Source organism: Camarhynchus parvulus, chromosome 1A (genome assembly GCF_901933205.1).
Source record: "Camarhynchus parvulus chromosome 1A, STF_HiC, whole genome shotgun sequence".
Taxonomy (NCBI): Eukaryota; Metazoa; Chordata; class Aves; order Passeriformes; family Thraupidae; genus Camarhynchus; species Camarhynchus parvulus.
The window spans coordinates 21,971,880-21,986,529 of NC_044586.1; the positions used below are offsets into that span (position 1 = coordinate 21,971,880).

Here is a 14,650-nt window from a genome sequence, read left to right on the forward strand (position 1 = left end):
ATTTGCAAAAACTCCCAAAAGAGCAACACAGCCTCGCCACAGCAGTGATGTGTGTGTGTGTCACACCAGCCTCAAGGATGTCTGGGCCCCCTTGCAAAGGAGTGGGAACCAGCAGCATGGCAGAGAATGACACATCCCAGTGCTTTCCACAGCCTCCAAACTGTGATAGCATCAGAAAGTGGCCTGCACTTTCTCCCCCCAATAGTGTAAGCCTCAGGGAAATGAGGATGCCGAGCCCTGCTGAAACACCCGCCCATTTCAGCAGCTGATCCTGGCAGATAACAGACAGCCTACCAGGATAATTGCTCCAGCTGGCTCTAGGGTGGCAGGCAGCAGCTGCCTAACAGAGCTCACTGACACCTAAATGTTTGGGGCACCAAGTGGAGGATGGCACATGTTACTGAAACCCCCAAGGGTGTTTTGGGGGACTCAGGGTCCCCAGTCAAGCTGTGGAGGACAGTCCCAGGCTGCATCAGCTCTGTCCCTGCCAGAAGGATGCATCCATGCTGGGAAATGATGAGCTGTGCCACCCACCCCACAGGACCCCCAGGGAGAGCAGCTGCATGTCTGCCCAACACAATTCTGTTTTCTCCAGCCCTTGCTGTCTGGTAGGGCCCCATTCCCCTCTGGAAAGGCCAAGTTGGTCTTTTGCCTGCCTTGGCTTCTGTTCAGCTCTGTTGATGCCTTGCGGTCCCATGTGCTTTGGAGGCTCTCCAAGCACGAGATGTGCCCCTAATACCAGCTCGTAGGCTGGCTGCAGATGAATGCAGATGCAATGGCCCAAGCAGGGTTTGTCTCAGGGAGTAAAACTTGATGTGCTCAGGCTCCCTGCCGGTCTCACCTCCTGAGCACCTCTGCTGCTGTTTCTGGCATGTGTGGAGACTAACATCACAGCCCACACCCTAGGTACCACTTCCCATACACACAAAAAAATACCAAACAGGTGTTTTCAGGCTTCTTGTCATTCCTGGCAGCAAAGCCTGCTCACGGCAACCCCTTTCTTCGGGATTATCATTCCACACTGGTTTTTACACACATTGCTTGCTGAAAAATGGCATGCAGCTGAGTTTCGGTCTCAAGGGTGTTGGAGGAGGACGTGCCTGTGTTCCATGAACATATTTCTCCTGAGCACTGTTTGTTGGAAGACCTGAAACCAGCACCTGGGCTGCTGCAACATGTTCAAACACAGCATCCACTTACAATTTGCATACTAAGTACAGCAAACAAATTCTGCCCAGCGCATCTCAAAAGTCACTTTAACAAAAGACAAAAAATGAGACAGCAAATATGCCTCAGCAGGTTGTTTCTAGGCTTGAAATAGGCTCAATAAATGGCAGGTTCCTAAGGCACCTCAAGGACACCAATTTGGGTATTGCAGCAGCACAGAGCCGGTGGCCACAGTCAGGCAATAGCCAGCAGGTCTCCTGCTCGGGCACACCTGTGATGAAACATCTGACCCTCATGCATGGAGCTACATTTCCTTGCCCTTGAACTTCCAGTACTAATGAGCAGCACAGGAATAATTCTTGGCGTCATATTTTAGCACAATTATACCTTTCAATCCTGCAGTGTGGTGCAGGGCTTATGTTGCAGGCCCTCTGGAAGTCATTAGCCAACATCCAGACAAGCAGAGGCAATGTTTGCCCCTCTATAGTCAGCATCTGCTGAGCTCACGGCCCTGCTTTCAAAATTTGTCATTTCTTATAGGTTAGGTTTGAAGCTTTGCCTTCAGTGCCCTCACAACCTGAACAACACACGCTGCACCCCAACTCACTTTCACTTCTATCTTTAACTTTCCTTCTATGTCTTTGCCTTGATTTATTTGAAGAAAATTGGAAATTCATGCCACCGGTCAGAAGTAGATTTTACACTTTTTTAAAATAAGAAAAATATTATCGGCTTCAAAGTCAGAGTTGTATGAGGTCCCTAACTGTACTTTGTTCACAACAGAACTTAAGACTTGCTCCATTCACTGTCCAGCTCTCCCCAATTTGCTGTTCCCCTCCGGCTCAGTGGCAATTGCCAGGCTTTGTTTAACCTGTGTTTGTAGCTCTTGGAAATACTCTACATGCAGCAACCCTCCTGGTCCGGGCTATGTCATTGTGAGCAACCTCTGTGTCAAAACCAAGAACGTGCTTTCCTGAAGCGTTCCTCCTTGACTTGCCTTTGCTGTGCTGCCCTGGGCCAAGTGCCCTTAAACTGAAGAGCAGATGGCCTGGAGCCTTCCTGATTAAAGATCTGCTAACCCATGCTCCAGCCTGGCAGTCAGGATCCTTCACTCCAAGGTAACCAAAGGCTTTTTTGCTGTACTTGTCAGTATTTCCAGCAGGGTCAGGTGAGGAGTCCCACTGCCTGCCCAGCAGACAGAGGAGCTATCCCTCATCAGTGTGTCTCCTCGCTGATCTCACATGCCAGAACAGCACTTGAACAGCTTGGGCCAACCACCTCTGTGGGCTGACACAGGCTGGTCCATATTGCCCGTGGCCACAACCCAGCACTGAGCTCCCTCCCTTCCTCCCTGGCCAGGGTGCTGCGTCCATCCCACAGCCTCAGGGATGCCACCCCACTGGCACACCAGGAGCACTCTCTTCCCCACCAAGTGCTGCAAAGACTGCAGACTTTGCACCCCAAAAGGCAAGATGGAGCCCAGTGTGAGCAGCCAGAGGTGCAGGGGAGGAGGTGGGGCCCATGGGTTTGGGAACCTCTCGGGATGCACTTAGAGGTGTGTCTAACACATCCCAGCATCATTAGTGCAAGGAGTCATTCCTGCTTCCCCAAGCTGTAACATCAGGCTCGCCCAGATAAATCACTTGTCCAGGTACGCTTTGATAACATTTGCAGGATTATCTTTACCACTTGGGAACATATTTCCATACTGATTTAATGAAAGTGAGGATTCTGGAGTCAGCAGGAGTTGGAGCCTCACAGACGGCTCCTAATCCAGGAAATTGGATGTGGTTGGAAATGTTTCAGCAGTCAAAGCTTGGGAGATCCTGCTGTGGCTCATTCCTGATGTGAGTCTCTGTGTCCGCAACATAATAAATCTACGTATAGCACACCTAATTCTTAGTTTAAAATACCACAGGCCACATAACACAAAGTGGCTGAACAGGTACAAAGGCTCTCTCCCAGTGGAAAGGTGTTGCAAATCACTGCAAGACTAACTGCAGCCAAAAGAGGCTTTTGCCAGCTGAAGAGCACAATGTACAAGCGGGCTTTGGTCCATAGGCTTTTCAGCCAGGCCCTTTCCCATTCCTCCCAGGTCATCCCTCAGGATGCCCCCTCTATTGCTGCAGCTCTCACAAGATCTGGGGCAGATCTTTGCTCTTTTGCTTCAGACACTTGCCTGACTGGGCTTCTCCTTTGGCAGCTGCCAAACCACCTTGTTTCGAGCCACCGCTCGTCTCGGCCCATGCTCCAACTCAACCCCAGAGCTTGCGCTAGCTGGACTCCAGCCCTCAGCCCGCAGCACCAGTCTGGCTGTGCTGAGGCACACCAGTGCCTATCAGCCAGACCAGAAGGCATGCTCTAAATCAAAGCTACTCACGGTGATGAAACTCTCTTTCAGCAATCATGTTTCCCTCTTCAACCTAAGGTGTATTGCAGCTTGGAGGTCGGGAGGTGTGAGGATGTTCGTGAGGGAAGCTGTGATCTCAAGAAAACGTGCCATCTCAGCATAGGGAGATCAGCCTGGGATCTCTGAGTGCCAAGGAGAGTGTAGGAAGAAGGCTGAGGCCCTGAGAGAAGAGCCCCAATGAGCAACATGAGCAGCCCTAGGGACAGACAGGGATGTCTGGCCCCTTGTATGGGAATGTTGGGTCACAGCCAGCACTGGGGGATGGGCTCAGGCCCCAAAGGCATTAAAAGCTCGAGGACTGCCTGGTATTGCTCACAAGGGCAATTTGCACTTTCCAAGGAGAGTGAGCAGATTGTGCAAGGAAAGGCTAGCAAGAGGTTAGCCAGTTGCTCCCAGGTAGCAGCTGACTGAAGCACAGGCCACACTGGAGGTGCCCACGGTCAGGACCTGAGTAGGGTGCCTACACCTAGCATAGTACATGCTTGGTGTGATGCCTGGGCTTGAACATCTGTGTGAATTTGGTCTGTCCCTATCATGGCAGCTGGCTCTTCTACACCCCCTTTTCCTGGCCCCGCCCTGTCCAGGACACAACCCCAGTTTGCAGAAAGCAGGTGCAGATGCAAACACCACCTTCCTCACCCTCATAACCAAAGGTGAGGCACTGCTGAAGTCATATCCCACAGTCATTACTCCTCTCTCCACACTCATGGCTCCCTCTGGCCAAGAGTTTGGCGCGGACAAGAGCGCTGTTTGAAGCAACAGCATCACATCCACTCACTCCCTTTGGACTGAGCAAAGAAGACCTTTGCTCCCCAAGTTACAATGCAGATCAGTGACTGTCCCTCCGGTACAAAGCTAGGATTTGAAATGTTATGCAGAAAAACTCTTCTGGTGAGGAGAGGCAGGAATGGTGGAGGAGAAGAGCCCTGTCCCTGTGCAGAGTTCCCACACAAGCCCATGACACTGTAGGCTGTTGTGATCTGTCCTCATCTTCCTCATCTGCATCTTTGCAGATCAAATGGGTGCTAAACTGCTGGCACATCCCCTGGCTGGCCCACTGCACACTGATAAGGAAGGAGGTGACAGGTGGTGAAGATTGCCAGCTCTAGCCAGTCTGGCTCTACCCTTCTCAACCCACAGTGGCTCTTCCTACACCACATTGCTCCTGAAAATCACAGGCAAGCACCTCTGTGTCTCCAGCGTGGTGGAGTAGGTGTCAGTACATCTGGGGACACCATCCCTGCCTGCTGTGACACCAGGGTGAGCAGGAACCTTTCCTCCCCTCAGTTCAGCCATCCCTTGTGAGCACGCTGATGCTGGAGCTTTAGAGTTTGCCATCTCATCATGATGTCTCCAACAGGAAGGCAGATGTGACATTGTCCTGATGGTGGTGGCCCATGGCCTGCAGGCAATGGGACACCCTGTGGCCCCCTTGCCTGTGGTATTAGCCTGTTGTGCTAATGCCATTTAATTCAAGGTTTCATGGAAACCAGTGGAGACACCTGGACTTCTATCAGACAAATACAGGCTGCCCGAGGTAGAGTCAAGCCTGAAACCTGAATTTCCTTGATGTGAAAAGCTTTTTAAGCACCTCCTCTGGAATGGTAGCTCTTCCTTCATTATCATCTCTTAGCCATTAGCTGGTCTCTAATCTCCCCAGCAGCATTTGGAGGAAGGTCCCTGGACAGACATAACTCAAGGACCTGGTGGCTGCTAAAGCTTGGTCACAGTGCTCAGCTGCCAGAAATGCTGCAGAAAACACAGAACCTACTCCATAACTTTTAAAAGGCCCCTTCCACCTGCATCTCCAAGAGAGCAAATATTTACACATTTCCCTTCCCCATCCAACAGTCCCTACCAGTCCAGCCCCCTAGACCATGGCTACAGCAGCAGCCCAAGTACTTGGAGAGATGCCTGGGGTTTAGTCTCACACAACCTTGGATTTGAAAGGAATTGATTTGATAACACACACATCCCAAGTAGAGGGAGGCTGACTCTATTTGCTTTTTCTCCTCCTCGTACGGAGCACTTCTCATCCTGCGCCACATGATCCCTTGATCAGGCTCAAGACTGAACCCCGAGGCAAGTGAAGAAGGAGAAAGGGGGAGCAGGCATGTCAGAGCAGAGAAGACCTCTCTGGCCTTTACACTAGCCCTCTTGTGTCACAGAGTGATCAGCAAGCTGGGCAAAGTCTGGAGTCTGTTTCTGTCCTCTCCAACAGAAAGGCAAGAGGGTCTCCCTGCTACCTCTGCTGGCATTGATGGCATCAACTGGAAATATTCAGTAGTGCCACCCTCAAGGGTCATACTAGAGGGGGGTAACAGGGCTGGGGACTCACATCCTCAGCAGAGAGGGAACTGATGGGCCTCACAGTCATAGAAGAAAAAATAGTTTCAGAGAGTTTCAGTTCTGGGGCCTCTTAAGGAAATCACAGAGTGTCTTGTGATTTAGAAACAAATATGCAAGACAAGGAGAGCTCTAAGCCACAGGCTTGGCATGCTGCCTGAATTTTTCCCTCCTCTTTCAGTGTAATTACAGTTGAGCCATGTAGTAATTGGGTAACTTTTTCCAAAGGAATCCTTTCACCCAGTGAATCATACTTGCCACAGAGAGAAGACAGAGGCAGATAAAAGACATATAGATCCTATGGCTTATTGTGATAGAAGCATTTTGCCCCCATCCCCTTCTTCCTCAGGCCCCTAGCTGTGTTCAGGGTAGAATCAAGAGCCAGGCACAGCACTTTTCCAGATAATTTCTTCCCAACCTTTCAAGGCAGCTTCCTCCTGGCTTACTCTGCCCTGCAGCCAAGATGAACTGTACAGCTTTGAAGGTGCCTATGGGTTCTGTAGAAAAAGGACTGTTTTCCCTCCTTTGGTTCCCATACCTACAAAAGTGGATGGTAAAAGCTGGGTCAGCAGCTGGGCAGTCTCTGGGGACAGAAAGGATTCATAGTGCGGCTGGGTGACTCTGGATGCAGCTTCAGTCCTCTGTTACTGGGGTTTCACCTGGACTACAAAGAGTTTCTGAGGCACTATGTGTGCTCAGTGACATTTCTTCTACTCCTGATTTAACCAGAGCTGAAGATCCCCATCCGCACTACAGACCCTTCCCGCCAAGTCTCGATCCATTTTCCATGTGGGATAAAAGCCTTGCATTATAAAACATTCATTGTAAAACTATTTTCCATGGGGTTCATGGCCACACACAGCTGGATCTCCTCCTGGAGTGGCCCGCAGCCTGCTTGCAAGGGCTGCGTTCAGCATCCTGGAGAGGAGGCTGGGTGAGTGTGGGAGGAGGGAGGGTCTATTAGACAGAGCTGCCTCCTTCCAAAACCAACCCTGCTCCCCTTCCCATTGGTGCATGGGCTGGAGAAGGGCTGGGACAGCTCAGCTCTCCATCTATTTAAAGGCAAGGGTGGGGCTCCAGGAGCTACTTGCCTGGGACCCTTGGGCCTTAGAGGAGAGGAGCAGTACCCTGCAGAGCAGCACCATGTCTTGCGTGAGTAGGGAAAGGGACGGGGCAGCTTTGCTGCAGGTGGGACTGTGTTGGCTGGGGGTGAGGGTGCTTGTGCTAGCCTGCACGTCAACCCCAGTGTCAGAGGGTCTGTTAGAGCTGGGTGCCTGCTACTGGTGAGGGATGATCCCTGCTGCATCCACTACAGACTGCTAGCTGCTATTTTGTGTTCTGGCAGCAGTGGTTCTTTTTTCCTGTAGGATCCCTTTGGGGCAGTACGTGTGGGGATCCTCCCTGGGTTGAGTCCTAACCTGTTTTACTGCAGCTCTAGTCTGGAGAAGCTGCTGCAGTAACATTTATTGCTGTCTGAGCATCTTCTCTGGGCAGCCTTGCTGCTTGCTTTCTGCTGAAGTTTTCATGAGTCATTGAATTGTTATTCTTCTCTTTCTTGGAAGAAATGTGCCATACAGAAGTGTTCTGTGAATGTCAGGGACTGCATTCAAGTACCTTAAGTTAGAGACGTTATCTTAAGGGCAGGTATCAACAGTATGGGGCCAGACTCTGTACAGAGTTGCTCAGCAACAGGGGAAGGGGCATGAGGCACAAACTGAAACAAAGGGAGTTAGAGTTGAATATGAGGAAAAACTTCCTCACTCTGAGGGTGACGGAGCACTGGAACAGGCTGCCCAGAGAGGCTGTGAAGTCTGCTGCTCAGGAGGTGTTCAAAAGCCACCTGGACATGACACTGCAACCTGCTCTACGTGAACCTGCTTTAGCAGGGGGGTTGGATCTCCAAGATCCTTTCCTTAGCTGTTCTGCAAGGGAGACGCTTGTGTTAGAAGAGCGATTGCCCTTCTTTGATTTGCCTTTCATTAGGCTGAGGGTGATTAAGCAGGGATTGTCCCAAGAGCAAGCTTATTTTTTAAGGTAGGATAGGAAAAGATTTTCAGTATTCTTGAGGTCCTGACTCTGCTGTGATGAAAAATGAATACACATGGGTTTGCCAGGATGCTTTGGTCTTCCTAGAGAGAAGGTGGGGGGCAAGTGTCTCTGTGGAGCAGAAGAAGAATGTTCTTGCAAATACTGACTCTACATAAAAAAGCTGAAGCTGTTGGGAGATGGGAAGCAAGCTGTCTGAGTCCTTGGACCTGGGCAAGGCTTGAAGTTCAAACACGAGCTAGGGGAAGGGAGTGGAGTCTCCATCCGTGCCATCCATCCCAGACAGATTTGTGTGGGATGACACAAGACCCGCAAGGCACATGGGTGTGTTTGGGATGGGGTGGGTGTGATTGGAGTGTGCAGGTGCTTACACTTCCCTGCTGTGAAATACAGATATGTTGATGAGAGCAGCAGGAGATAGATTAGGAAATCGAGCTCCAATCAAAGGTACCATGTGATTGGGATAACCTCTCTGGGATGTCCTTGCTGCCATGCCCTAGGGCAAGGGAGCTTCCCTGTTTCTCCATGGGTCCAAAGCAAAGCATGTCTTGTAAGGCAGCAGGGAAAGCTGCCAAGCAGAACAAGTGAGCCAGCAGGTACTGAGCTAACATCTCTGCTTCCACATTTCCCAGGGACCAGTGTGCTCCAACTTGGGTCTCAAGCCTGGCCAGCGCCTCACTGTCAAGGGGAAAATTGCACCAAATGCCAAGAGGTGAGTTGTGCAGTGCTGCCCAGGCACGGCCAGGGCACCACACTGAGGGGTCTGCAAAAGGTGGTGGCAAAAGGACTCTGTCCCTTGGGTAGAAGAGGAGAAGGGGTTAACACCAGCAGTGCTTCCAGTGAGTCATCACCTAATGCACATTGCAGACACAGTACTGCCAAGGGGCTAAGCCAAAGCAGATGTGAACTTCCAGCTGCACACGCTGGCAGTGACCACATCCTTCTAGTGCAGGGTGAAGGAAATGGAAGCTGTGTCTATACTGAGATCTGGTTTGAGATCATCTGCTCCACCACATCCTCTCCCCTGCAAGAAGATGCCAGGAGTAGGGACACTTATGGTGCCCCAGTGGATTTGGTGCTCTCACATGGCAGTGGGGAAAGAGGGAGGAAAGGTGGTGAGCAGGCGGGTGGCCTGAAGTGGAAATGTACCCCTAATGTGCAGGGATTGGGGTGGCTGGGATCCCAGCGAAGCCTGTGCAGCAGCCCCCAGCCCTTGTGCAGGTCTGTGGCTGGGGGCCCTCTGCAGGCAAGGTGGAGCCTGTAGCTGCTGTACCAGAACTAGCGGTGTTCCAGGAAACATGTCCCAGCTCTTCCCAGTGCCTTTGAAGTTTGATACTGTCTGAGTGAAGCCTCCCAGGCTTTCTCTTGCCAAATAATGTGCCTCTTCTCATCTGGGTGAGAGGCCTGAAGGCAAGGTGGACACAAGGCTAGGAAACGTCCTCCCACTGCTGTTGCAGATACTTTGGGATAGCTAATGACATGGTCATTATTTCAGCTGCCTGCAGGATGGGAGAAGGCAGTGGCTGTCAGGCAGGATGCAGCACCAGCTAACTGTTCAGGACTGAAAGGAAATCTATGGAAAGCAACTGACTCCTTGTGAGACGGTTTGGGTGTATGATAACTCTGTTCAGGGCACTGTGTACTGAACCATTCTCTTGTAAAAAGCTTTGAGGAAGTGGTGTTCTGCCAGGGATGGTACTCTGCAGCCTATCACCCAGAAAAGTGCCCGTTACTGCCACAGCACTATCCTTTTAGGGAAGGTGTGCAATTTAGCAAAGGGTTTCTCTTAGGTTACCCTCAGTTGGGCTTGAAGAAACAGACCCAGGGATGCTCGTGGTAATGAGAAACATGCTACTATTGTATTGATTTTTTTAATTTTTTTTTTTAGCTGTGTTGATGTCTGCTTTTTTTTTCTCTCTGCAGCTTTGTGATGAATCTGGGCAAGGATGCTACCCTCCTTGGACTTCACTTCAATCCCCGTTTTGATGCTCATGGCGATGTGAACACCATCGTGTGCAACTCAAAGAAGGTGGAAGAGTGGGGTGCAGAGCACAGGGAGGCTGTCTTTCCTTTCCAGAAAGGGGGCACAGCAGAGGTGAGGCATGCTTATATTTATATATGTATATACACTCTCTGTACATGCTGTGGTGAAGGGAGGGTGTTTGGCACAGGGCACCCAGCTGCAAGGGCTGTCTCAGTGCTGTCTGTACAGGAGGTGGCTGGCTTCTCCTGCTTGGCCAGTGCCACCACTCAGGGCTCTGAGCTCTGATGGAGGGTGGGGATCAAATGTCTAAGCTCCATCTGGCTCAAAGATGTTGCTATTGAACAGAGCAGGGAATGGGCATCTCTTGGGAGACCAGAATAACACTCCTGGTGTTGATGAACAGGTTATTCTGCTGAGCTTGTTCACCCTGTGAAGTGGAGGGTGGCACAGCAATGCTGCAGAGGCTCGAGGAAACTTTCTCTAACTTTTCCATTTGCCTTGCAGATCACTTTTGCTGTCAACCAAAATGATGTGACAGTCCACCTGCCAGGCCACCAGTTCACATTCCCTAACCGGCTTAACCTCCCTGTCTTTGACTACTTTGATACACAAGGGGACTTCACACTCCAGTCCATCAGCTGGGAATAACTTCCTCTGACACCTCCATCTCCAAGATACAGAAAAAGCAATCAATAAATAAGAGTTTTGGTGTACCAAGTCTCAAAATCTAATCTGTTTAATATTGTGAGTCCTCATGGGTTGGGCACCTTGCTAGGAGTGGGTGGATAGGGGTTGCCAGTGTTGCTTGAGTACCCGAAGTGGATTCAATTGTCCCAGCCTTGGGCCTTGAAAGTCATGGTTGGAGAAGAGGATGAAGGTTAATAGCCTGGGAATACAGAAGATTAAAAGTCCAGGGCGAGTTGCAGGAGGAGGCATTGGGGCTAATTGTCACTCAGGGGAGAGTAAAAGCATCCTTTAAGCAAGGTCACAAGCTGTTGAGGTCTAGACTGACACCTTACACTGCCTGAATAAATTAACTCTACCTAAACTAAGCACTCCTGGCTGATGTCAGACAGCACTGAGTGGCTGGGCTAGCTGAGCCTAGTGGGGCATGGAGTGAGGGGAAAGTCCTCAACTGTACTAGTTCTGGCTGCAGCCTTCTGTAGAGGCTGTTCCTACTCCTATGTCTGCTTGAGACCTCTTACTGCTATATGGAGACAGTAGAAAAGCTGCCTTGCTGGGTGGTTGTGGCAGAGCATGTAGAGGGTTCCTCATCCAAATCCTTTCTTCCAGTAACCACAGGAGCACAAAATGTTGTGTTATAGGAGGGCAGTAATGGGGAGGTGTCTGGTTCCCCTTGTGCTTTGCCTGTTCCATCCAGAGCTGAGGGAGGCAGCAATGTCCAGCTGGGGGGTGGGATGCGAAGGATGTAGGCTCTACACTTTTGTTCCCATTTTACTTGGCCCATGTGAACCCAAGCACTTCTCAGTCTAAATGAAGGCTAGACTCTGAGGAGACTGAGGCAGTCAGGCATGTTTGATGTTCCTCCATAGCTGCCTTGGGGTCTCTCTCAGTCTAATGCTACCTTGGTGCTGCTGCTGAGCATGCAGTGCCTAGTGGGTGTAGGAAAGGTGGGATCTGCCCTATCCACAGTGCACAGCAGTTACCAGGTTGCTCTGGGATGAAAGGCTTGGCCACAAGCAACACAAAGTACTAGCAATTTGATGTACTACAGGATTCCCTGCAGGCCTGGCTGGGCTAATTCCTCACATTAAGCAGTCTCCAGAGCAGCTGGAGAACAGGGACTTTCCCCTGCAGCAGCTGTACCTGCCAGTCTTATTTCATAATTCATGAGGCTCTGCCAGGTCCTGTGTCCTGGCTGCCCATGCAGAGAGAGGTTGGGCTGCTAGGAACTGTGAGTCTGAGAAGGAAGAGAGATAAGATGAGAGCTTAGCTGAAAGGTAGGGGCACCTGGGCTGTACAAGCAACTTGAGGCCCTGCAGCTGGATCTCTCTTAAGTCCTGTGTTGTCCAAAGCCCATCTGCTTTGGAGGATCACATCACTCTTTTTAGGGCTACATCTACAATTGTAAACATGACATCTAGCATTGCCACCCTGCACATAGGCATGGCAGGGGGACAGCATAACTTGGGGACTCTTCCCATGGCGTGATAAGGATGAAGTCATCCTTTCTGGAGAAGAGAGGCTCAGCAGTATGGAAATGAGCTGTGCTAGGCTGAATGGTCTCAAGGCAAGAGACCTGGCTCAGTTTACACAGTGGTGTTGGCACAGTCTGGCACACTGGGGTACATTTGGTAGGCCAGAGAACTGGATGTTTCCCTCAGCCACAGCAGGGCCATGGTGCCAGTGAGGGTGCCATGAACTGTCATGATGGACACAGAGGAGAGCTCTCTCCTGGCAGCTTCCTCTGCTGGGCTGATCTTGAAAGCTGAGCAGAGGTACTGGATTCCCTGGGCTGTACTACAGGGGAATCTCGCAATGCCTCTTAATTGTGCTTGGCAATCTTTCTTTAGATTCTTCAAAGATTTTTCTGTGATGGTTTCTTGAAGAAAGCTCAGTGGTAGCTTTACCACAGGAGTATGAACCTCAGTGAGGTCTCCTGCTAGTGTGGCTGTTTCTTGCAGTGACTCACAGTTCTTGTGAAATCTATGACTCACTGTTGTCCTGACTTTGTTATGGCTTGGCCCGTTGCTAGCAAGGAGATGAGGGGTGGCAAAGTTCCCCAGATATATAATTTAGACATATCGAAGCTGACTGCTCCCTTCCACCCACTCCCCAGCCTTGTGCAAGGTGGAGGCTGCAAGGTGTGTGAGAGCTGATGGATCTGAGGATGGAGTCGGGATCCCTGAGACAAGCACTCTCCCCACCCAGCTGAGCAGGATGAGCAGCCATGCAAAGGGGAAAGCACTGCAACAACATTGATGGAAGACACTGCATGCTGGCATGGAAGGTGACACACTTTTATTTTTCAACATGACCCAACCAAAGGTCAGATGTTCCCAGCCTGCTCACACCTTGCTTTCCCTCACAGACCCTGAGAGCTCTCTGAAAGCCAGGGGGATGCTGTGGCTCTCTGCAGCTGCTGCGAGGGCGCTGCAGGCCATGCCATGTCCGTCCCAGCACGGCCATGGCCACGGCGGTGGCTGCTGGCAAGCAGGGTGTACAGGAAGGGGTTGACACAGCTGTTGCCATAGGCCAGGCAGGTGACACCAAAGTTAAGGTAGGCCTGGGCGGTGGGGCCGATGCCCAGCCCCTCTCCCTGGTACAGCCTGGCCAGCTGCCAGGCCCAGAAGGGGAGGAAGCAGGCCCAGTAGGCCGCCACGATGGCAGAGATCCTGCAGAGGAGCCGCCGGGCAGGGACCCGGCCGGGCAGCGGCAGCCCCAGGCCCCAGGCCGAGGAGCGGTACGCGCGGGCCAGGCGGGCGTAGACGATGCCCAGCACGGCGCCGGGTGCCAGGATGCCGGTGCCGAACAGCACCGTCAGGTAGAGCCGGAAAGCTGCTGGTGTCCAGGTGGGCACACAGATGCGCTTGCGGGGGCCGTCCCCCTCCCGCAGCTGAGTCATCGCCATCATGGGGGCCGTGAGCAGGAGCGAGAGGAGCCAGAGGATGGCGCTGGCCAGCCTACGGCAGGCATTGCTGGCCCGCCGGGCCCGCAGAGGCTTGGCCACTGCCCAGTACCTCTCCAGGCTCATGGCGGTCAGAAGGAAGATGCTGGCGTGCATGGTGAGGAGGTCCAGGCTGAGCAAAAGCCTGCAACCCACATCCCCAAAGAACCAGTCATGGGCAAAATAGGTGCAAACCACAAAGGGGATGGTGGAGAGGTACAGGAGGTCAGCCAGGGCAAGGTTGATCATGTAGACCCCCAAGGAGCCTGCTGAGCAGCCTGCCACCCTGCCAGAGGCCACTGCCACTGTGTAGACGTTCCCCACCATCCCAGTGAGGCACATGACCAGCAGCACCGCACCCAGCGGCCCTGTGACCGGGCTGTCCCCTCCCAGGACATTGCTGTCATCACCCCCACCACTGCTTTCCTCCAAGAAACTGCCACCCTTGGGATCCTCTCTAGGACTTGGGCTGATAAGAGAAGTGTTGTAAGACATCTTTGGGTAAGTTAAGCAAGAGCAAATCAAGCTCCTTCCTCCTGCCTTCCACCCTCGCTGTACAGGACACGTCTATCTTAACAGCAAAGCAGCCAAGGGAAGAATGGGGAGAGTTCATCAGACACAGACAGGATGCTCCAGAAGTCTATTCCTCACCTCCAGCTGCCCAGTCCATTTTGCTGATGTTGTCCATCACAAGCTCTGTCCAGCTGTTTTCCTTAACCATGAAAAAGCCAAGAAAGGGACACTGCCTTTTCCTTCAAGACCAATACATGCAAGGGAACCTCTGCCAGCCAGGAGGAAATGTCTCTTTTCTTCACTAGCTTTGTTGCTTCTCCAGAGTTTGGTGGCCCCACAGAAACAGTGGATGAACAAGCAGATTTCTGCTCCTAAGTCTGTCAGCTCAGCTCAGACAGACTCTGGAGAGGTGGGCCCTGCCTCGCTGAACCAACCCCCTGAGAGCCACCTTGACCACTGCATGGAGGAATGTGCCTGACTCACAGCTTCACAGACCAGTGTGAATACAGTTCCAAATTTACACTGGGCTTTTAGCCACTAGCTGAGGAGCCCCACT

At 51.8% G+C, this 14,650-nt stretch overlaps 2 protein-coding genes across 2 annotated transcripts; one reads left to right on the top strand and one right to left on the bottom strand.

The window, feature by feature from the left end:
• The first annotated feature begins 6,946 nt into the window (after nt 1–6,946).
• LGALS1 (galectin 1) lies at nt 6,947–10,666 on the top strand. Its single transcript, XM_030960389.1, has 4 exons — nt 6,947–7,075; nt 8,602–8,681; nt 9,893–10,064; nt 10,458–10,666. The coding sequence occupies exons 1-4, from the start codon at nt 7,067–7,069 to the stop codon at nt 10,599–10,601; spliced, it is 405 nt and encodes a 134-aa protein (XP_030816249.1). The 5' UTR covers nt 6,947–7,066; the 3' UTR covers nt 10,602–10,666.
• A 2,333-nt stretch (nt 10,667–12,999) lies between these two features.
• Nucleotides 13,000–14,103, bottom strand: LOC115910426 (urotensin-2 receptor-like). The gene has a single exon (XM_030960577.1). The coding sequence runs from the start codon at nt 14,074–14,076 to the stop codon at nt 13,000–13,002; it is 1,077 nt and encodes a 358-aa protein (XP_030816437.1). The 5' UTR covers nt 14,077–14,103.
• Nucleotides 14,104–14,650: the final 547 nt, after the last annotated feature.

What these genes read in the sequence shown, in the direction of transcription:
- LGALS1 (XM_030960389.1), top strand. An exon ending in ATTGCACCAAATGCCAAGAG is followed by an intron (nt 8,682 to 9,892) that starts GTGAGTTGTGCA and finishes TTCTCTCTGCAG; the next exon opens with CTTTGTGATGAATCTGGGCA. An exon ending in AGAAAGGGGGCACAGCAGAG is followed by an intron (nt 10,065 to 10,457) that starts GTGAGGCATGCT and finishes TTTGCCTTGCAG; the next exon opens with ATCACTTTTGCTGTCAACCA.
- LOC115910426 (XM_030960577.1), bottom strand. Translation starts at nt 14,076, where the DNA reads ATGTCTTACAACACTTCTCTTATCAGCCCAAGTCCTAGAGAGGATCCC.